This window comes from Vulpes lagopus, chromosome 1, assembly GCF_018345385.1.
Source record: "Vulpes lagopus strain Blue_001 chromosome 1, ASM1834538v1, whole genome shotgun sequence".
NCBI classification, from domain to species: Eukaryota; Metazoa; Chordata; class Mammalia; order Carnivora; family Canidae; genus Vulpes; species Vulpes lagopus.
The window spans coordinates 116,172,822-116,197,343 of NC_054824.1; the positions used below are offsets into that span (position 1 = coordinate 116,172,822).

The window sequence follows — 24,522 nt, forward strand, 5'->3', positions numbered from 1 at the left end:
CTTCATTTTTCTCTGTAGCATTTAGTACATTCTGTTATACCTTACATTTTATTTATTTTCTCTATTGGCTATCTCCTGCAATAGAACATAAGGTTCTATCTAAGGTTATCAGATTAGGGATTTTTTTGCTTTGTTCATCTCTGTATTTCTTGTGCTGCAGCAGTACCTCACAGTAGGTGCTCAGTAATTATTTGTTGAATGAAAACCACATTGACTGTACACAGACTCACCATCATTACATATCCTCTCAGATGAAGCCCCTACCTATTAGAATGAAATGCCAGAAAATTAGAAATACATTTTATGAAAGGTCTGAGGGAAAAGCACAATAGCTAGGGTAGGGAAATTTTGTAAAGACCTCCTAGATATTAAAACAAAAAATAAAACAAAAGAACCCACACAAGAAGGCGACCCAATGGCAGAAAATTTGAGTAACCAATTAAGCTAACCTTTACATCCTTTTCTATTTGCTTCTTGGAAAAAAATAAGAGTATTTATTTTTACATATGGATTTAGATACCTTGTTCTTAATGGTTCGCTCAAAAGTTGCTGCTGTCTTATAGGTTACCTGGTTCCCCCCAGGGCACAAGATGTCTCTGCCCTTTTATCAGAAGCTCCACCAGCACTATGACAGCAGCTACCGCAACAGGGACCTTCGCACCACCATGAGCCAATACCAGCAGGAGAAGAAAAGTTCTGCCATTTACACCCATGGCTCCACGGCCTACAGCAGCCGCTCCTCAGCGGCGCACCGCCAGGAATCCGAGGCCTTCAGCCTGGCGTCTACTGCCTCCTACCAGCAGCAGGCCTCCCGGGCCACTGCGTCCACCCATGCATTTGCTGCCAGTCGGAAGACAGCCTCAGCTTACGATTATGGCTACTCCCACGGGTATGTCAAAAACAGTCTTCCAACCTTAGCACAAAGGCACTTTCTCTGAATAACCCTCCTATATCATGTTTTCCTTTCTTTTTAGTCTCGCAGCCCTACATTTATATCAAGTGTGGAGCGGGGCGCCAGGGTGGCTGGGTCTGATTCTTGGTTTTCAGCTCAGGTCATGATCTCAGGGTCCTGAGATCAAGCCCTGCATAGGGCTCGGTGCTCAGCTGGGAGTCTGCTTGTCCCTCTTCCTCCATACCCCCCACCCCCGCTCCCCATGCCCTTTCAAATAAATAAATAAATAAATAAAATCTTTGAAAAAAAATAAATTTGGTGTTGAGCGAGGCCATGTTTTGGAGAGACGTGGGATTTCTGTCTACCTGTTTCCTTTTACCTTTGAGCTTCACAAAGAGCACATAATCACACTGGTGTGTCTCGCCTGCATTGCCAACTGTGATATTGCTAGAAGCTGAGAAATTTTGCCACAGATTGATTTCAACATTCAGTAGCAGCAGAGCCAGAAAATATCAATGCTCACAGCAGGTTTCCTGGCCCTCAAAATGTTTCTACTTAGTTGAGAAGCCAGTATAGAATTTAAAATTCACAGGTCACAGGCACCCAAACTACAGCAGAGATGTGTTCTACTTTTTTGATATCTGAGAGCCAATATTAGAATTCTGAGTATTGTTCAGGCAGGCAGCACATATTTTCTTTAGCTAGAGCATTTTATGAAACCAGACTCCTATCTCAGTCAGCCTAAGATTATCAGGAACAACCCTATATTCTGATAAAAGTAGATTTATCAACCTATTGCAATGAGGGAGACCACACAGCAAAGGAAAAGAGAGTTACTATAGGATTCTAGGATGAATGGAGTTTACATGCAGGTCTGGTCTGCAAAGCAAACCCAGGGGCCCGTTTCTATTGGAAGCAGTGAAGTTGAGATGAATGAGGATGGTTGTATCCAAAAACCCTTTATGTGGAGCTCAGCACTTGGGTTGGGAACTGAAGTTGCTTCTCTGTGTCAACAGCAATTGGGGTCATCCAAGCAAGAGTACAGTGTCTCATTCTGACAAAGTTTCAAATAGCAAACTGACTGATAATCTTTGATATTAGAGAAGAACATTTCTCAGAGAGTCTGTAGTCATTCAAAGATGGAGGTTAGCACAACCCTTTTTAGCAGCAGCATCCCTGGGAGACAAGTTTCCTGTGAACTTTGCAGTTGGCTTCTGTCTGTTGTTCCAGCCCGATGAATGCTGGGCATATGCTTACTGTCTCAGCCCAAGCCAGTTTTTATTTTCTTGATATCCAGAGTGAAATGTTTCATGGGGATTAAAAAACACTTGCGAGATTCATGTGATTTTATTAAAAATCTGTTTATAGTCCACAGAAGGAATTACTGAACTTGAAAATGTAAACATTTCTGGGATATGTGATAAATAACCACTTGCTGCCTCCAGTCTGCCTCTCCAAAGCATCTGGCATAGATTGCATTTTTGTCCAGTTATAAACATAATATAATTTTAAGTCTTACAGAATTTAAGTCCACAAAATATCTGTTAGGACAACTAGAAAAGTGTTTATTTCTGGGAGTTAAAGAAGTTATTGAGGACATAGTATAGTAGTTTGTATGAATAGAAGTGAGGATAGTTTCTAAAGGCAGAAATTCCTGAATCCCTTTTGGGTTTAAGCAGCACCTGATCTATGGCTATTATTTCTTGGTCACCGACAGAGACCTCCTGGGAGCGTCTGCTCTGTTCAGTAACAGAGCCAGAGTCTGCTTGGGTTTACCTGGAATGTGTAATGGCAATGTTATGAAATTCCATTTAAAAGGGAACAGGATCATTTTGCAATCTCATTTTCATGGGATGTTCAGAAGGACTTTGTGTTGGTTGTAAATATGGAAATATTGTCGCTAAGGTGAATTCATTTCTTTTAGCACTTGCTTTAAATGAACTGTCTTCCAAAGGAAAATTTGGGAGGAATTAACACCGTGTGTGTGACAGCATCATTCTGTTCTGTAGAACATTAAGAATCTCATTTGGGAAAGCAGCTGTCTTTTAATAGAGGAGGATTACATTTTAAATATCCATTTTCATGGACTGTCTGTGCTGAGTCTATAGATGTTGTTAATGTAACTGCTTATGTACTTATTTCATTTCTCCAAGGCCATAAGATCTATAGAGTTTTATGAATTTGTATTTTAAAGAGATCTTTACTTCTTCAACTCTATTGCTAAATTTTATGTTAAATTATTTTAAGGTTAAACAAAATCTCCTTTTAACCACATGAATAATATCCAGATTTATTTATAATTGGAAATATATATTAAACATTAGTAATTAAACCTTTGAGCATTTTTATATTTTATTCAGAAAACACTTGCTCTGTGTTATTTTTGGAAGACTTAGCCATTTCAGCTTTAAAAAGCTTCACATAGTAAAGTTTCTATAGAGAATGGAACTGTAATAATTTTTCTTTCTTTTTTTTTGTAATCATTTTTCTATACTCAACATCATATTCTTTCCTTTGGTGTCTATATTTATGTATGTGTGTAGGTAGCTATTCATTAATGGCTTAAGGTTGGAACAACTCAAACTTCTTGGTAGAAACATGTTGACCTAGAAATAAGAGAGGGAAGAAAACACCAATATTTTTTCCTTTGTGAAGGAAAGGAAAAGAACATAAATGTAAATTGTAAATGTAAAGGAAAAGAAAGCTGACCTAATCCTGAGGTTATTTTAGCTTTTCTTTTTTTAGACCTAGAGCTAACAGGTGCAGCTAATGTTCTTTGAACATTTCAAAATCTTCATAATTCCTTTAGGTTGTAGTTTTACTCTCTCAAAATGGAATAACTTTTCCCTGCTAAATAAAATAACTCTCTTGGACTGTGAAAACTGTTGGTTAAAACTCCTATGTTTAGAAATGCAATTCTGTGGAATGTATGTAAACACCGGACTTGATCTATTTTTAGCCTCTGCTTTGTAGTTAGATGTCCAGTGGTAAAGTGGAAACTATGGAGATTTATATGTGCTTAGGACTTGGCTGACCTCAGTAAGTCTGAAGAACAATGGCCCGTTCAGGCCAATGTGGTTATAAGCACAGATCAGTTACCAATTGAATTCTGAGCCAAGGGTTATAAAATAAATCCTGGAAGGCTTATTATAAATGCTTTTATTCTTAGTCACAGTGAAAAAAAACCCCTAAATTAAAGTAATTCAGGAAGACAAAATGGCACAAGATTATTGTTTTATGCTAGTAATCCACAGATACTATCAGAGATTAAAAAAAGAAATGGTACTCATAACTACCAGTAGGCAAGGATTCTTAACTTCTATCTGTGAATGGAGAGTTTTAGGTGATCTGAAATTATGTACAAAATTAGGCCTGGCTGAGAATTTTTGCTGAGAAAGACTATAGCTTTCACCAGATTCTCAGAGAACCCTGTGACTCAACAAACATCAGAACCACTGTGCTAAACATCAGACAACCCAGTATATGGCCCGAGGATCCCCTTCTTAATGCCTATATAATATAAAATTAGGATGAAATAAGGCAGATGTTTACAGGAGTGTGGTATTATGGGAGTCATGGTTCCTTCCTTTCTTTTGAGTAAACTGGATCATACAGTAAGATGGAAGTAATAAATGAAATATTTTGTTAGAGGAATGAATAACTTTCAAAAAAGCAGAGACATCACAGCATAGTTCTTGGATTATGGAAGGATTTAGAGTTGTCCCTCAACCCTCTATGGTAATGGTGGATATTTAATTGCTTAATTCTAAACAGATTGAAATTCAACACATATGATGCAGGTCAGCACAGCATCCTCTATACCACTGTATCTTTACAATAACCCTGAGAAGTAGAAATTAACTCTATTTTAAAAATGAGAAAATTGGAGAGCAAATTGATTGAATAACTTTTCTTCCTTGCACTAAGAAGTGGTAAAATGATTTGAACCCCCAAGCCCCCCCATCCTTTTCCCCCCCATCCTCACTGGGTAACCAGTGACAGTTATAATTGGCCAACTCCCCTTGATCTCATGGCCACCAGATTTTTCTTAAAGCATCAATATATAGTTTTTCATTATATTTCATTTTATTTGCCCTCCTTCTGGAAAAGCCATTGAGCACCAGAATAACTAAAAGTCAGAGTAGGGAACGATTGATCCTAGGAGCATTCATGAATGACAAACCTAGAACCTCACAGACGTTTAACTTGTCACTTAGACACAGTGACTCACAAGGGACTGTAGAAGTCACCAGTGTGGGGATGAGAAATCTGAGGTATGAGTGACTTGCCCGAGGCACTTTGCCTACCATTAAATTGTGCCCTCACCTACACTCATGTCACATTGATCAACTCCCCTTGGTTGTTACCCGGATGATAACCTCTTTTCAAACTATTATAGTTTGCAAAGAGCACACTAATGCTCAAAACAATTCCAATTCAGACACAAGATACCAGTGCTAAAAATAAAGACCACTAAACACAGAAACCCTTGTCTTTTATTGTCAGGTCTGATTACAGCAGGGACTGAGGGGGACCTGAAAACTTGCTCCATTTCCCACGCTGGTGTGGTTTCAAAAGATGTTACCAAAGAAATCTACTACCTTGTGGACATTTTTGTGTCTTAACCTCAACTGCTGGTATCAGACTAGTATCCATTTTCTACATACTCATTTCCAGATGTTACAATGCAAAGTGGATAGTCTTTGGGGTCAAAGAGCCCTGTGCTTCCTACAGTTAGGCTTGTGACTTCAGAAACTAGTTCACCTTTCAGTTTCTTCATCTGTGAAATGGGGAAAATGTTCATCCCTCATGTTTCGAAGTCTAAAAGAAATAATGACATAATGGGATGCATGAGTGGCTCAGTGGTTAAGTGTCTGCCTTTGGCTCAGGTCTTGATCATGGGATCCTGGGATCGAGTCATATCAGGCTCCCTGCAGGGAACCTGCGCCTCTCTCTGCCTATGTCTCTGCCTCTTTCTCTGTGTCTCTCATGAATAAACAAATAAAATCTTAAAAAAAATAATGACATAAGGTATGGAGAACAGTCATTGAGATTTAGATATTGTTCATTCATTCAATAAATATTTACGGGGTGCTTCCTGTGTGCTAAGCACTGCTCTAGGTGCTTGGGATAAATCACTGAACAAAACTGACAAAGATTCCCTGCCTTCATGGAATACATATTCTAGCATAGAGAGACAGGCCATAGACAATATAGTAAAAAAAGACATTCAATTTTATGTCATGCTGGAATGTAATAGATGTTATGGAAGCAATAAAAAAATAGAGTAGGCTAAGAGGGATCAGGTATGTGGAGCAGGAGGGCAAGTCGGAATTTTAAATAGGGTAGTCAGGCCTCTTTAAGAAGGTGTTATCTGAGCTAAGACATGAAGTAATAGAGGGAGTTATCTGGGGGAATAGTGCACCAGGGCATCAGGAATAGCCACTGCAAGGCCTTTTAGCAAGGAACAGCATCAAAGCCACTGAGGGAATGGAGGAGTGAGGGAAAGAGTAGGTGAAGATATCAGAAAAGTAATGATAGGGCAAGGCTAACCATATAGGGGCTTGTGGGCCATTGTAAGAATTTTTTATTCTGAGTTCCAGAGAGGAAGTTGTGACAAAGTTTTGAGCAGAGAAATGACATGAGCTGATGTAAGTTGTAATAGGATCACTGTGGCTGCTGTGCGGAGAACAGACTGGTGCACAAGCAGAAGCAGGTTACCCAGGTGGGAAGCTAATGTTATAGTCCAGGCAGGAGCAGATGGGCAGGCAGAAAGGATATGGTGAGCATATTTCTGGATCCGTTAATTACTACTAATTCTTAATTCTCCCAGATTTTTTCGTAGGGCTTTTCAGCTTCCACAGCCCATAGTTTTGAGGCTGTGAAAAGATCCATGCAGATTTTCTGTATATGGTTTATTTTCTGAGATTCTCTTTAGGTAATGTGATGGTTGTAAAACCATGTGCTTATTCTCCATTCCCCAAGATCTAACAAAGTAGCTTGTCCCACTGTTAGTGCTTTTCATGGTACTTCATAAGAAAAACACCTGAAATAAACATGGTTGTATGGGGATTTGAGTCCACTTGTAGATTTCAAGTAGCTGAATCTGAATTACAAAAACTATTGAACCATAGACTGTTATAGGAAATGAAGTTTGCTTAGAAAACTACTGATATATCCAGGTTGTGTATTCTTATCTTTTCTCCCCTAGAAATAGTCTTATAGCCTCTTCTCTAAATAAAAGTTTAATTATTGTATATAAGGGAAAAGCACCACAGTTTCTGGGTTGCAAAAATCAATACAGCTCTGGGATTTGTCTTTGAGAATTTAAGTATCCAGAAAATGATGAGTAAAATTATTTCCCATATAATCAGAGAAGGTGAGAAGAAAATCTAATAAAAGCAGAAAAGCCAGTTACTTATTTTCATCCTGCAGAAATAGGCAAGTTTATTACCAACTGCTTATTTAAAAGGCAATTATGTTCTGAATCCCAAAGACATACCGTAAGTCCAAGGAGAGAGAGAGAGAGTAACTCTCACCATGTGTCCATCTCCTGTCCCTCCTCTCACTGCTATAAACATGTAGTTTGCACAGAGAGAGCTAGGAGTATCACTCTTGAATAATACCAGCTTCATGTGATCAGCAGTTTGTAGATATGTGGTACTGTGAAATGGCAAAGCAGGAAGAGACTAAAAGCTCATCTAACTCCAGCCCTTCCTTTCACAGATACTTACACCAAGGCTAAGAAACATGTGGTTCATTTTCTGCTACCTATGTTTTACTCTATTACCCAAAAATATTATTTGCTGGGCTCTTTTGCAGGTTAAATTCAAGTTTAGATGATACAAGATACCTTCAGATCTTCCACAGACAGGTGAACCACCCTGTGAGAAGGAAGGCATATCCTTTAATAGAGTAGGAATAGAAGGGGTCAGCCAATAGTGGAAGAAGGGCAAAGTGGTAACTCTTAGGCTCCAATGTGAAATGTTAGCTCTGTTCCTGGCTGGCTGGGCCGTGGGGTGTAACTGAGCTTTCCCACAGAGGTCTCTGAACTCTGGAAGGCCATGGGAGCTGTTGCAAAAGGCTTGACCTTTTCCACAGCAGCTTTTCTAGATGAAGCAAAAGAAAGCAGGAGCACCTCAAGTGAGGAAGGTAACTTCCATGCCACCACAGTGACCATCCTCAAAGTAGGGTGTGATATGAGTTTCTGGGCTGCCTTGTAAACAAGTTAATAAGACTAACTTTTAAAATCCCTGGACAATTTTTAGTTCACAGATTTAGTTTATAAGGCATCTCCTGATACTGTCTTCAGTCATCCTGCAGAATATAATTTCAAGGAAATAAGGAGTAATCCATTTCACTTCTGCTTAAAAATAGGCCATAATCTAGATTAATTTCTAAAATAGAAATGGATAAAAACTGAAGGGTGTATGTACATAAGAACCACAAAATATTTAAATCTCTCAGTGTTTTACTCACCTGCCTTTTCTAGAACACGTGACTGTTCTACATTCATGACGAGAAGTGGTTCAGACCTCCATGGTATTTGCTTTTGGATCATGGCTATACGTTAGCTGTGGAAAGTTACTAAGAAGAAGATAAAATGTTCCTTACTGGTAGAAATTTAAATTGTGGGAAAAATAAAGCAATAAATGGAAGAAAAGATTGTGGTTATATTCCTATCTAAGTAACTAAAATTTTTTTAGAAACTAAAAATGAGGGGCACCTGGGTGGCTCAGTGGTTGAACGTCTGCCTTTGGCTCAGGTTGTGATCCCAGGGTCCTTGGATGGAGTTCAGGACCAGGGATAGAGGATTTTAAAAATAAAAATATTAAAAAAATAAACTAAAAATGAGATATTTATATGGCTGAGAGTGAAATGGAGAGGAGGAAAAAGGATAAGTGTAAGAAAAATAATGCAAAAAGAAACAAACAAACCAAAAAACCCAAGGATGATCATTTATTATGACACTACATGTCAGTAAATTTCAAGAGTGATGTTGATCAAACTAAATCCATGTTTGTATCTTATAAGAAACTTTTCCTGCAAAGTATATTAGCAAAAAAGGAAGGACTCAGAGCCTCTTATCTACTAACTTTCATGTTTTCCTGAAACCTTCATAAATGTTGAGATTGGGAAAAGAGAACTGAAAGGTCAGTAGAAAGTGTTGAGCATGACATAATACCCATATCAAAGGAGGATCATAGAACAAAGCTGCTCTAAATCAAAAGTAGATCCAAAACAACCTTTTCATAAAACCCCAAAGAAAGTATTGTCTTTCAAGTTTTGCAAGAAGGAGAAATGTGGCTGATGGAAAAGTAGAAATGAAAAAAGGACTGCAAACTTCAAGCTTGTTTCTGACCCTCCAAGGGGTCCTTAAGATGAAAGAGATGGAGCTTCAGATGCAAGAAGCCCCAGGAGTGGTTGACTAGATGAGCAAAGACAGACAAAAAGGATGGTTTTCTAGCTGACCCATAGTTCACTAAAACCACTGTTCTTTCCTTTCTTCTGGTACATAGCTGGGCATTTTGTTTATATGTAACAGTACTAGGTTGTAAATACATACAAAGATGCCGATTTATTTATTTATTTATAAAATCTTTTATTTATTTATTCATGAGAAACACAGAAAGGAGAGAGAAAGAGGCAGAGACACAGGCAGAGGGAGGAGCAGGCTCCATGCAGGGAGCCCGCTGTGGGACTTGATCCCGGGTCTCCAGGATCAAACCCTGGGCCGAAGGCAACGCTAAACTGCTGAGCTACCCGGGCTGCCCTATTTATTTTATTTTTAAAATATTTATTTATTTATTCATGAGAGACACAGAGAGAGGCAGGCATAGGCGAGAGAGAAGCAGGCTCCCCATGGGGAGCCCAATGTAGGACCTGATCCTAGGATCCCAGGGTCACAACCTTAGCCTAAGGCAAAGACTCAACCACTGAGCTACCCGGGTACCCTGAAGATGCAGTTTTAAAGGAAAACTGTTGTAATAATAAAAATGAGTTCAGCTCTTTTGTAACCATTCAGTAAAGTCTAATGGCAACACATATGTAGCAAAAAAAATGGAGTTTTTATTTTAAGCTTTTGCACCTACCGCTGTCATCCTGGGATGACCTACCCATCTTTCAATGTCCAGCTCTTCCACAAAGGATTCCCTGATAATCTCAGACAGAAATTTTCTCTCAAGCCTGTGAATTCAACTTTTGTTTGTACTAGTCTTTCTGCTTATCTGCCTGCCTTTCTTCTGTCCTGTGCTTTCTTCCTTGATTGACATTACACAACATGTCAGGCCTGGTAGCATCTATTCCCCTATTTAATTGTAAAGTTCTCAGAAAGCAAAGTCTATAATTTATCTTCGTATCTCCCTCCCACCTTAGTCAGACACAGTATTTTGCAGACAGTGGAATCCAAATAGATTTCTTTCTAGAATCTGTTGAATAAATTAAATGGTTAAAGAAAGTTAAAGTACAAACCTGTGAAAATTTCAGTGAGACTCTAACGTAACAGTCTGAAAGGCTATTTTTCAGTAAACCTTTCTCCTGCACTTTCTAAAATATCAGCTGGATTGTATACTAAGCTTATATTTTACTTAATGAGAAACTCTTCAACTATTTTTCCAAAGTGTCTTTACTGTTTTACGCTCCCAAAGCAATGTATGAAGATTCCATTTTATCCACATTAGTTATTTTCTGTCTTTTTTTTTTTTATTTTTATTTATTTATGATAGGAACACAGTGAAAGAGAGAGGCAGAGACACAGGCAGAGGGAGAAGCAGGCTCCATGCACCGGGAGCCCGACGTGGGACTCGATCCCGGATCTCCAGGATCGCGCCCTGGGCCAAAGGCAGGCGCCAAACCGCTGCGCCACCCAGGGATCCCTATTTTCTGTCTTACGTATTATAGTCATTCTTCTGAATATGTAGTAGGGTCTCATTATGATTTTAATTTGCACTTAATGACTAATGATATTGACCATCTTTTATATGCTCATTATTTGAACAGGTGAAATACCTGTTCAAATTTTTTGCTTATTTTTAGTTGGATTTTTTCTGCTTATTATTAACAGTTATTTAAATATTTTATATACAAGTCCTTTATTAGATATGTATTTGCAGAGGATCCCTGGGTGGCTCAGCGGTTTGGCGCCTGCCTTTGGCCCAGGGCAAGATCCTGGAGTCCCGAGATCGGTCCCCGTGTCAGGCTCCTGGCATGGAGCCTGCTTCTCCTGTGTCTGTGTCTCTGCCTCTCTCTCTCTCTATGTCTATGATGAATAAGTAAAAAAAAAAAAAAAAAAAAAGTCTTTTTAAAAAAAAAGATATGTATTTGCAAGTATTTTTTATCATTCTTTTCATTTGCTTGACGGTGTCTTTCAAAGGCCAGAACTTTTTAATTTTGATGAAATTCAGTTCATCAGTTTTTTCTTTGGTGTTATATCTAAGAACTCTTTGGCTAACTTAATATCATAAAGAGTTTCTCTTATCTTCTAAGAGTTTTATAATTTTAGCTTTTACATATAGAAATTTGATCCATTTTTAAATTAAATTATGTGTGTGTTATTGAGTAAAGTTCTAAATTCATGCTTTCACCTATGGATGTACAATTGTTCCAACACCATTTGTTGAAGACTTTCTTTCCTCCTTTAATTCCTCAGCACCTTTATCAATAATTAATTGATCATAAATAGGTTTGTTTCTCTCAATTCTGTTCCATTGATTTATATGCCTGTCCTTACACTAGTGTCACTTGGATTTAATTACTGTTGCTTAGAAAAAGTTTTGAAATTGGTGACTAGAAGTCTTCAAACTTAGTTCTTCTTATCAAAAAATTTTTGTCTATGTGTTCCTTCATATTTTTGTGTAAATTTTAAGATCTCCTTGCCAATTTCTACAAAGAAAAACATCTACTGGGATTTTGGTAAGAATCATATTGAAACTGTATAACAATATTGAAAAATGTGCCATCTTAACAATGTCAAGTCTTTTAGTCCATGAACACGGAATATTATTTATTCAGATATTTTTTCACCATTATCATAATAATGTTTTGTCATTTTCAAATATAAGTTTTATACTTCTTTGTCAAAGTTATTCCTAAATATTTTATATTTTTGGTACTATTATAAATGCAGTTGTTGTCTTAATTGTACTTTTGCATTGTTTGTTGTTAGTATATAGAAGTATAATTGATATATGTGTTTTGATTTTGTATCCTGTAACCTTGCTGAACTAATTTATTATATTAGTACTAGTATTTCTTAGGGTTTTCTATATACCAGATTATATCATCAACAACTAAAGGTAGACTTTTTCCTTCCAGTTTTGTTTTCTTTTTTTTAAAAACTGATTGCCCCAGAAACTCTAATACAGTGTTGAGTAGAAGTGGCAAGAACAAGTATCATACCCTTATTCCCAATCTCAGGAGGAGAGCATTTATTTTTTACTATTAAACCTGATATTAGCTATGGATTTTTCATAGAAGGCCTTTATCAGATTGAGGAGGTTCCCTTCTCTTCCTGTTTTGTTGAGTTTTTAACATGAAGAAATGCTGAATTTTGTCAAATACTATCATGTATGGAAATGATAATGTGATTTTTGTTCTTTATTCTATTAATATGGTATATTACACTAATTGATTTTCAAATGATAAATCAACCTTGGATTCCTGGAATAAACTCCACTTAGTTTTATATTTTAAATGTTGCTAGGTTCAGTTTGCTAATACTGTGTGAAGGATTTCTGCATCTGTGTTCATGAGGGATATTGGTCTGTGTTTTTCTTTTATTAATGTCTTTGTTTGGCTTTTTTTGTTTTGTTTTGTTTTGTTTTGTTTTGTTTTGTTTTGTTTTGTTTGGCTTTGATATCAGGTAATACTGGCCTTATAGAATAAGTTGGGAAGTCTTCCCTTTTCTGTTTTGGAAGAAATTAGAAAGCAATTGGTTTTAGTTCTTTAAATGTTTGATGGAATTCATCAGTGAAGCCATTTGGGCTTGGGCTTTTAATTGTGCAAATATTTTAAATTACTAATTCAACTTTTTGATTTGTTATTGGTCTGTTCAGAGTTTTCATTTCTTCTCAAACTAGTTTAGGTAACTTGAGTCTTTATAGAAATTTTTCCATTTCATTTAAGTTACTGAATTTCTTGGTATAAATGTATCTACCATATTTATTTGTGAGTCTCTTAATTTTTGTAAATAGTGATGTTTCCTCTTTCATTCTTGACTTTGATAATTTGTGTCTTATCTCTTTTTTCATGGTTAGTCTAGTGAAAAGTTTGTCAATTTTCTTCATCTTTTCAATGAACCAACCTTTGTTTCACTGATTTTATTTATTGTTCTTTTCTTTTTGTTTCACTGATTTCTTCTCTAGTCTTTATTACATCTCCCTTCTCTTTGTTTCATGTTTAATCTTTTTTCTAATTTCTTACAGTAGAAGCTTAAGTTATTAATTTGAGACTGTTTTTCTTTTCTAAGATACTTAAAGCTATAAACTTTCCTCTAAACACTACTCTAGCTGTATCCCATATATTTTGAGATGTTGTATTTTTTTTATTTCTTGCAATTCATAATATCTTCTAATTCCATTGTGATTTCTTTTCTCACCAATGGGTTATTTAGAAATATGTTGTTAGTCTCCTGATACTTGAGGATTTCCTAAATTCCTTTCTGCTATAGGTTCTTATTTAGCTCTTCTGTTGCCAGAGAATATATTTAGTATTTTTTTATTTTAGATTTTATTTATTTATTCATGAGAGACACACACAGAGGGAAAGAGAGGCAGAGACACAGGCAGAGGAAGAAGCAGGCTCCATGCAGGGAGCCTGACGTGGGGCTCAATCCCAGGTCTCCAGGATCACGCCCTGGGCTGAAAGTGGCACTAAACCGCTGAGCCTCCCTGGCTGCCCCTATTTAGTATGATTTAAATCCATTTAAATTGATTGATACTGTTTTGTGAGGTAGCATATGAACTGTCCTGGAGAGTGTTGAAAAGAATATGTACTTTGTTGCCATTGGGTAAAGTATTCTAGAAAGGTCAGTCAGGTCAAATTGATTCATAGTGTTATTTAAGACACTTGCCTCCTTGTTGATTTTTGTCTAGTTTTATTGAGAGTGGAGTATTGAAGTCTCTAGTCCTTTTCAATTTTCTAGTTTTTCATTCAGTTATGTCACTTTTTGCTTCACATATTTTAGGACTCTGTTAGTAGGTTCATATAAATTTGTAATTGTCATATTTTTCTGAGGAATTGACCCTCTTATCATTATGAAAAGTGTCTCTCTGTCCCTAGCAATATTTTGGTTTAAAGTGTATATTTTTTAAAGATTTTATTTATTTATTCATGTGAGACACACAAAGAGATGCAGAGACATAGGCAGAGGGAGAAGCAAGCTCCCTGTAGGGAGCCCAATGGGGGGACTTGGGACTTGATCCTAGCATCCCAGGATCACACCCTGAGTGAAGGCACACGCTTCATCACTGAGCCACCCACATGTCCCTACAGTGTATTTTTTTAAATATTAATATAGCCACTCTGACTCCTGTGGCTATCATTTGCATGGTATAACTTTTTCTTTCTGTTACTTTAGCACATGTAGTCTTTGAATTTTTTTTTAGTATTATTAAGATAGTATTATTAAGAGTAAGTATTATTAGTATTATTAAGATATTTTTTTAGTATTATTAAGATAGTATTTTTAAGTAATCTCTACAACCAATATGGAGTTTGAACTCACAATCCCAAAATCAAGAGTTACATGCTTTACCAACTGAGCCAGCCAGGCATCCCTCTGTGTCTTTGAATTTATGGTATGGCTTTCATAGCAGCATAAATTGGATTTTTAAAATTCATTCTGACAATCTCTGCTATTCCTTGGAGTTTTTAATCCCTTCACATTTAATAAAGTTACTGATATAGTTGGGCTTAATTTTGGTACTTTTGTGGGGTTTTTGTTATCTTGTATCCTTTGTCCATTTCTTCCTCCTTTATTGCCCTGTTTTGTGTGAAATAGATATTTTTAGTGTACCATTTAATTTGTTTCTTAACTATATTTTTTGTTTTTGTAAAGAGGGATTGCTTTGGGAATTACAATACAGATATTAACTTATCCCACTCTACTTCAGATTTATACTAATTTATTACTGGTAGAACATTGAAACTTTACTCCAATATATAGCTTCATTTCCTCCCCTGCCTTTTGTACTATTGTCATATATATTACAATTATATATATTATAAACCCAACAATGCCTTGTGTGAACTATTGTTTTAGGCAATCTTACGTTTTTCAAAGAATTTAAGAGAATAGAAATCTATACATATGCATGTATATTTACTCAATTATTTACTTTGTGGTGCTCTTCATTTTTTTTCTGTGGATTCAAATTACTGTCTAATGAAATTACATTTTGTTTAAACCTGAGGGATTTGCATTAGCATCTCTTGTAAGGCAGGTCTGCAAACAATGAATTCTCTCAGTTTTTATTTGTCTGAGAATGTCTTTACTTCATCTTCAGTTTTGAGTGATAGTTTTATTAGATACAGAATGTTTTGTTGAAGTATAGTTGACACACAATGCTACATTAGTTTCAGGTGTACAACATAGTGATTCAACAAGTCTATACATTATGCTATGCTCACCAAAAGTGTAGCTACCATTTGTTACCATATGACACTGTTACTATACCATTAATTACATTCCCTATACTATAACTTTCATCTCCATGACTTATTCATTCCATAATGGAAAGCCTGTATCTCTCACTCCCCTTCACCCATTTTGCCCATCTTCCTCCTACCCTGGGCAACCATCAGATTGTTCTACATATTTATAGGTCTGTTTCTGCTTTTTGTTTGTTTTGTTTCTTAGATTGCACATAAAGTGAAATCACATGGTATTTGTCTTGTCTGACTTATTTCACTTAGCATAATGCCTTCTTGGTGTATCCATGTTATAAATGGCAAGATCTTACCTTTTATTTCACTGAATAATATTCTAATATATACATATAATTCCTATATATAGAAAATGGAATATACATATAATGGAATGAAGTATATATATATATATATACACACACACATATGTGTATATATATATATATTCATGACATGATCTTTAGCCATTCATTATCAGTGGACACTTGGGTTGCTTCCACATCTTGGCTATTGTAAATAATAGGGGTGCATATATCTTTTTGAACTGGTGTTTTCATTTTATTTGGGTTAAATACCCAATAGTGGAATTACTAGATCCTATGACATTTCTATTTTTTATTTTTTGAGGCATCTCAATACTGTTTTCCACTGTGGCTCCACCAATTTACATTCCCACCAACAATGTACAAAGATTCTCTACATCCTTGTCAACACTTGTTATTTTTTGTCTTTTTTATTCTAGGCATTCTGACATAAGGCAGTACTCTCATTGTAGTTTTGATTTGCATTTCCCTGATGAGTAATGATGTTGAGCGTCTTTTCATGTGTTTGTTGGCCATCTGTATGTCTTTTTTTGGAAAAATGTCTATTCAGGTCGTCTGCCCATTTTTAATGAGGTTTTTTTAATGCTGAGTTGTATAAGTTCTTTACATATTTTAGATATGAATCCCTTACTGGATATATTATTTGCAAATATCTTCTCCCATTCAATAGGTTGCCTTTTTGTTTTGTTGATGGTTTCCTTTACAATACAAAAGCTTTTTATTTTGATATAGTCCCAATAGTTTATTTTTGCTTTTGTTTTTGCATATCTAGAATTCTTGATTAACTTTTTTTCAGAACTGGGCAGCCCCAGTGGTGCAGCGGTTTAGCGCTGCCTGCAGCTCAGGGTGTTATCCTGGAGACCCTGGATCGAGTCCCACGTCAGGCTCTCTGCATGGAGCCTGCTTCTCCCTCTGCCTGTGTCTCTGCCTCTCTCTCTCTCTCTGCATCTCTATGAATAAATAAATAAAATCTTTAAAAAATTTTTTTAAAAAAACTTTTTTCAGAACTTAAATATGTCATATCAATCCCTTCTGGGATATATTGCTTCTGATTAAAAGTCAACCATTAATTTTTTTTCTCCTTTATGTGATTAACCATTGTACTCTTGCTACTTTCTTTTTTTCTTTTTTTTTTTAAAAATTAAATTCAATTAATTAACATATAATGTATTAGTTTCAGAGGTATAGGTCAAGGATTCATCACTCTTATATAATATCCAGTGCTCATTACATCATGTGTCCTCCCTAATGTTCATCACTGAGTTACCCTGTCCCCCCAGCCCCCTCCCCTCCAGCAACCCTCAGTTTGTTTCCTATGATTAAGAGTCTCTTATGGTTTATCTCCTTCTCTGATTTTGTCTTGTTTTATTTTTTCCTCTCTTCCCCTATGATTCTCCTCTGTTTTGTTTCTTAAATTCTATATATGAGTGAGGTCATATGATAATTGTCTTTCTCTGATTGACTTATTCCACTTAGCATAATACCCCCTAGTTCCATCCATGTTATTGCAAATGGCAAGACTCCATTTTTTGATAGCTGAGTAGTATTCCATTGTATATAATTATATCACACCTTCTTTTTCCATTCATCTATCAGTAGACATCTGGGCTCTTTCTATATTTTGGTTATCATGGACATTGCTTCTAAAAACATTGGGGTGCAGGTGCCTCTTTGGATCACTACATTTGTATCTTTGAGGTAAATCCCTAGTAGTGTAATTGCTGGGTTGCAGGGTAGCTCTATTTTCAACTTACTTTTGCTACTTTCAAGATTTCTCTCTGGCTTTGGTTTTCAACAGTTCGATTATGATTTATCGAGGTGTTTATCTCTTTGTGTGTGTCTTACTTGGGTTTGTTGAACATCTTTGATCCATAGAGTAATAGTTTTCATCAAATTGGGGGAAATTTAGGCCATTATTTCTTTAAATATATTTTCCTATCTTTTCTCTATCCTCTTTTCAATATTACTGCTACTCATATGTTGGTATTTTTAATATTGTCCCAAAGATCTCTAAAGGTTTTTAAAGTTTTCTTTATTCTTTTATCTTTCTGTTTTTTAGATTGGGTAATTTTTAAATCCAAATTCACTGATTCTTTATTCTTCTATCTAAAATCTGCTGTTGAGTCCATTTAATAAATTTGTCATGTAAGTTATTATATTTTCAAACCCCACAATGTTCATTTGATCCTATTTTATAATTTCTTTTCTAAAGATTTATTTATTTATATAAGAGAGAGGGTGAGAAAGAGAGAGTGGGGGGAGGGACAGAGGAAAAGAATCTTAAGCAGACTCCCCTGCTGAGTGTGGAGCCCAACATGGGGCTCAGTCGGGGGGGAGGGACAGAGGAAAAGAATCTTAAGCAGACTCCCCTGCTGAGTGTGGAGCCCAACATGGGGCTCAGTCTCATAACCCTGAGATCATGACCTGAGCCAAAATCAAGAGTTCGACACTTAAATGACTGAGCCACCCAGGTGCCCCCCCCCCCCGCATTTTGTAATTTCTGTCTCTTTGTTGTCATTCTTTTTTTGAGTCATTGTCATAATTCTTTTCTTTAATTCTTTAAACATGGTTTCCTTTATTAGTCTTTGAACATATTTATAACAGCTGCTTTGAAGTCCATTAAATCCAGCATCTGTGCACCCAGAAACAGCTTTTATCTACTGCTTTTTCTGTTGGTGTGGATTACATGTTTCTATTTCCTGGCATGTCTCATAATTTTTGTATTGTTAAAAATTGGACACATTAGATAATATATTGTAGCAATTCTGGATTCTGTGTTTTCCCCTAATGTGTTGTCATTGTGTTTTGGTTTTAATATCTTGTCTAAATGCACTTTACTGTGTGTGTATAAACTGTGTGTATAAACTATGTGACTATTGATATCTCTACTCAACTTGCTTTTTAAATTATTGTTCTCATTTTTGAGTCTGAATTCATAGGGATCACATTGTGTTTGCATAGGTTAATGACCAGTAAATTAATAGTCAGATATTGTGCTCAAACAAAAACTTTCACTCTCTGGCAGTAGATCTGTATGTATGTTGGGGAGGATATTTAAAGTTCAGGTAACTTTTAAATATATACATCCTGGCTTTGCTTACTTCTAGACTCTCTTGTCTGTTCTCTACACATGAACATAGGATTAGTCAGCCAGTGATATGTGGATAATTTGAGTCCTCTCCAGTTTTTCCTATGCAGCACATGGTGAACTTTTGAAGCCTCCTGTGGTAGTCTTATTTCCCAGATCTTCCTATTAAATTGCTGACTGATCTACCAGTCTGCTGATTTTCCCAACCATGATTGGAACCTTCAGCTAACTCAATTGCTGGTCTTCCCTTGTTTGCTTTCCACTAGATTGCTAGTGTTTCTCACAATGCTGCTGGATATGGAGTTTTATCATGTTCTGCTCCAAATCAAGTCAACCCCCTCTGGTAATGAACATTCTGATTGTCATGCTTTTTTTTACTTTGATAGAAACACTGTATAAACTGAGCTGGGGGAGGAGGAGGGGAGAAGGCTAGGCAGAGTGACTTATAAACTTCCATTGTTCATATCTAAAGTTAAATGGCTTTTTTATGAATACTACTTCTCAATGTAGTGTATGCCTTTGGTTGATTTTCAGGGCCCTGAATGGGTTGGTTTTGACACTTGTATCCAGCTTTTTCATTGGTTTTTGGGGAGAGTAACTGCTGAAGTATTCATTCCATCATACTAGAAGTCCCACCTCTACATTGGTCATTTTTAATAACTACTCAGCAGATTCTGGTGTGAAGCCAAGATTGAGAATCACTGAGTTAGGATATGATGACAGGAGGATGAATAATTTCAATTTCATTCATTCAATAAGCATCTATTGAACACCATCAGTCACTGGACACAGTGCAGATACAAAGATAACTGAGACTGTCTCTCTCTATGAATGGTCATAGGCAGTGAGAAAGATAGAAAGAGCAATAATGTACTATAACCTGAGCATATAGGGCTGGGTGATGCTGGGTTTGGGAGCAGTGCCTACAGCCCATCGTTTTTCTGAAACATGCCAATAGGTTATCACATTTTCAGAAAGTAATAAGCAGATCCCTACTTAATGTAAGTATGAATAAAGTTTCTCATCTTGGGGAACTAGGACAGTTTCTCCCAAATTATATGATGATTACAAACATAACTTTAAGGAGCTAGCATTTTATTTCATGTAAAATTTAACAAGTTTTTTAATGCTGTATTTTCTCCTGAACTATGATAATTTCATAACTTGTGAATAAATTCAGGAATAGCAAATCACTGTGGAAGTCATTATGGGCAGTGTGATATGGTATTATGGTCCCCAGAGTGATGTGTTCACAAAAGCAAACCATGGAAATATTAGCACTACTTTTTTTTTTTTTAATCTAATTTGGGGATCCCTGGGTGGTGCAGTGGTTTGGCGCCTGCCTTTGGCCCAGGGCGTGATCCTGGAGACCTGGGAGCGAATCCCACATCGGGCTCCCAGTGCATGGAGCCTGCTTCTCCCTCTGCCTATGTCTCTGCCTCTCTCTCTCTCTGTGTGACTATCATAAAAAAAAAATCTAATTTGGTCTTTAAATGTTTCTATTGATCGAATGTTTCATAAAGTATAACTTTATATAGCAGTATATGTGTATAACTTATAAATAACAAATATAGGTAGATACCCCCAATATTTTTGGATTGGGAATACTCAATCACAAAAGTCAGAGACCACTGGTAGAGTGGTAATAACACTGACCTAAAGGGTACTACTCCTACTTCAGCTACAAACTTGCTGTGTGAAAAATGGGTTGGTTACAAAGGTACTCTATGTCCTCTAAATCTATAAAACAAGGAGCTTGTTGTAAATATCCTTGAGATCTCTTCAGTGCTGGGATTTTATAAGTGATTTTTTTCTTTATTTTCCTGTCCAGTATAATTATTACATTGAAAGAACAGAAGGTTATCTTTTGTTGTTGTTGTTCAGTATTTGAATTGGATGAAGGTGTAAGCCTGTTTCTGAGTTCCTGGAATATTTCCAAAGGCAGCTCTCTGTACCTTGGCTACATTCCATCTCTTTGATGTTGCTGACTGTAGATATGATGATGCCATACACACTATGACAGTTCTTTAAATTCTGTTAAATTTAGGCATAAATTTCGGTAAAGGACATACCCCAGTTAGTAGCAGAGGGCAAAACTTTGTACATAGACACAGTTACATATGTGCAAGTGCATGCATGCACACACATATCAATCCTTAACTATTGCTTAATTTCATTGCCTTCATAAACTGAAATTCAGAAAGCTTCAAGAAAGCTTCAAGATTTAAGCTCAGTACACAAAGAACATTAATTGTACTTTTAATAGTTAAAAGATCCAAATAGATCCATGCATATCAAGTTTAGTGTCTACTCAAAAACTGATTTATGAGATAGAGGATTATTTTCAAAATTTAGATATAACCTAAAACTCAAGAGGTTAGCAAAACCTTATTTCACCTTTTAATTTTTTTTAAGATTTTATTTATTTATTTATGTATTTATGTATTTATTTATTTGACTGAGCGCAAGTGGGTGGCATGGGGCACAGAAGGAGAAGGAAAAGCTGCTGAGCAGGGAGCCCGATGAGGGGCCTTGATCCCAGGACACTGGAATCATGACCTGAGCCAAAGGCACTTAACTGACTGAGCCACCCAAGTGCCCCTATTTCACCTTTAAAAAAGTTTTTTTATTTAAATTCAATCTAGTTAACATATATTGTATTATTAGTTTCAGGGGTAGAAGTTAGTGATTCATTAGTTGCATATAATACCCAGGGCTCATTCCATCAAATGCTCTTCTTAATGCCCATCACCCAGTTACCCTATTCACCACCTTCCACCCCTGCCTCCAGCAACCCTCAGTTTGTTTCCTGGAGTTAAGAGTCTCTTGTGGTTTATCTCCCTCTTTGTTTTTATCATATTTTATTTTTCCTTCCCTTCCCTTATGTTCATCTGTTTTGTTTCTTGAATTCCACATATGAGTGAAATCATATGGTATTTGTCTTTCTCTGACTGACTTGTTTTGCTTTTTATTTCACCTTTTGATTTAAATTCAAAGGAATTTAAATTTTACATATTCTTCTTAGAACATTCTCCTCTAAAAACAATATTCAACTTTAGAATTCAATAGAATAAGATGTTAAACTTCATTGTTCATGGATCATAACAAAATAGACTTTTGATGTTTTTTTCTTCAAATAATTAGTTACACTGATTATTACATAGTTCCTTAAAACTTTGTTTCTCTGACTTAGTTTTGTTTGCTATTTTCAGTAAGGAGTTATTGCTAAATAGTCTGTTGGCCTACTATTTTTACATTTCATCCCTTACATGCTCTTTCTTTTTTTAAGTTTATTTATTTATTTGAGAGATTGAGAGAGAGAGAGAGAGAGAGCAGGAGCAGGAGAAGCAGAGGGAAAGGGAGAGAATCCCAAGCAGACTCCCTGCTGAGCACTCATGGAGCTCAGAGCTTGATGTGGGCCCTATCTTACAACCATGAGATCACAACCTGAGCTGAAACTAAGAGTCAGCACTTAATAGACTGTGCCACCCAGGTGCCCTGCTTTTTTTTATTATTATTAGTAGTAGTATTCAAAAGCTTGAAGAAACTTTAGAGAACATAACAAAGGTTTTTTTTCTAAATACTTTGGATTTTTAAAATAATACTATATAATATAAAATATCATAATGTTTTTTGTGAAATTCTGTGTTCCAAATATCATATGAAATGGAAACTGATAATAGTGCCATGAATCTTTACCATAAAGTTCAATATTAAAAACCAGCTGTTGTGATTTACCTATGAGGATGGAGTAATCACATTCTGGCACATTCTATATAATAAGTGCATCATTTTAAAGATTTATCTTAATAGGAAAAATGGCAGAAAAAAGGAACAACAACACAACACAAAGAATGACAAATCATAGCTGTTTCCATGTAAATAGATGTTGAAAATATGAGCTCACGAGAATGACTATAGGCACAGAATTAACATAAAGAAAAAGAGCAAAGAACAGAAAAATGAGAACAAAATGAAAAAATGCAAGTGTTTTATAAATAGAAAGAAGGAAACTCTTAAACTCCAAAATTGATTTTACTTTGCATGGTAATGAAATAAAAAGGAGAAGGAAAATACCACTTTAAACTTAGACCTGTATTAGCACAGCCTGTACTTTGTCATCTGCTGGGAGTATAGGATGCAGTCATTTTGCTGCTGCCTAGAACATGCAGCCAGGAACAAATTTCACTCAGCCTTCCAATTGGTAACCAATCCTCAACCGTGAATTCAAGGTTCTAACCTTTAATTTTAGTGCTGATCATAAACTAGGACTGAGATATTCACCACAGGGAAGGAGCTAGTTAGTGGGAGAGGAAGAAGTTTGCCACTTTATTCTGGGGGATCAAAGGCAGTAGCCCACCTTCTACCCTCCCCACCACCACCAACTGGCCCAGAGCCTCTGCACTCTCCTATACTTTCTAGAAGCCCTACAGTTCTGTGCTACTTGTTTAGCAGAGGATAGATTTACTTGCATTATTATGTGTTCGTTTTGCACTATGTGTATATTTGCCCTGTCTTCTGCTTTTGATTTAGGTCATCTCTTCGCTTTTCCTAATGCCTCTCAAAGATCGAAAAAGGATGAGGTTTGGATGGTTTGGAAGGTGTTTCTGTTTCAGCTGTTTGTTCTTCTCATGACACATCATACACATGCTTCACTTTCTTCCCAAATTTTCTCGAGACAAGGGGACTTTTTAATACTGTTTTTATTTTAGAATTATTTCAAATTATAAGGATAGTACAGAATTCTGGTAGACTTCCCTATTGTCAACATCTTTCATTACAAAGTAGACAGGGGCTTTTAATATGAGTCCACAGATTATTTTTTTTTAAAGATTTTATTTATTCATGAGAGACAGAGAGAAAGAGAGGCAGAGACACACAGGCAGAGGGAGAAGCAGGCTCCATGCAGGAAGCCCAGTGTGGGACTCAATTCTGCGACTCCAGGATCACACCCTGAGCTGAAGGCAGACGCTTAACTGCTGAGCCACCCAGGTGTCCCAGAGTCCACAGATTAATTTGAGAGTCCATGAGCTCCTGAAATTCATGCCCACTTGTATATATTTGAATGAAAATGCATTTCATTTCATTCAAGAACCACACAGATTAAGATTGCACTTTTGGATTTATCAATCCTTTGCCCTAGGTGCAATATATGTACTCAAGTTTCCTGCCATGCTAATACATTTTTAAATTTATTTAGCACACTATCTACCTCCAAATGCACATTTGCACAAATATGCATGGGCGGATTTTTGGTACAACAGAACTGACCAAAGGGTTCTTTATCACATCCCTGTAACTCTCTGAATTACTAAACACTATGTGTTCACATAAAATATATTAACTCTTGTTTGAAGAACTCAGTGTTTCTTCTAAGAGAGGAGTCTGTCTATACTACATAAAGGTCTCAAAGTTTGAACCTTGGGGTCCTGCATCAAAATGGTTTGGTGGGAAAGGGAGAAGGACTCCCTATCCAGAACAATTTATATTTTATCAGTCTCCTGAAAAGATTTGGATAAAACCATATTTATAGACTTCCTAAGTTTTGAACATTAATTTAACAAGAAAGGGTA

General features: G+C 36.3%; 1 protein-coding gene across 3 annotated transcripts in view; it reads left to right on the top strand.

The window, feature by feature from the left end:
- The window catches only part of MYOM1 (myomesin 1), a 132,941-nt gene that overhangs the window by 3,326 nt on the left and 105,093 nt on the right, over nucleotides 1-24,522 (top strand). For 2 of the 3 annotated variants that reach the window (XM_041751061.1, XM_041751066.1), the window contains exon 2: nucleotides 564-889. In XM_041751061.1, the coding sequence (XP_041606995.1) occupies nucleotides 591-889 (299 nt within the window). In that variant the 5' untranslated portion in view covers nucleotides 564-590. The remainder of the gene's footprint in view (nucleotides 1-563; nucleotides 890-24,522) is intronic. The other variant, XM_041751065.1, reaches the window with a different exon arrangement.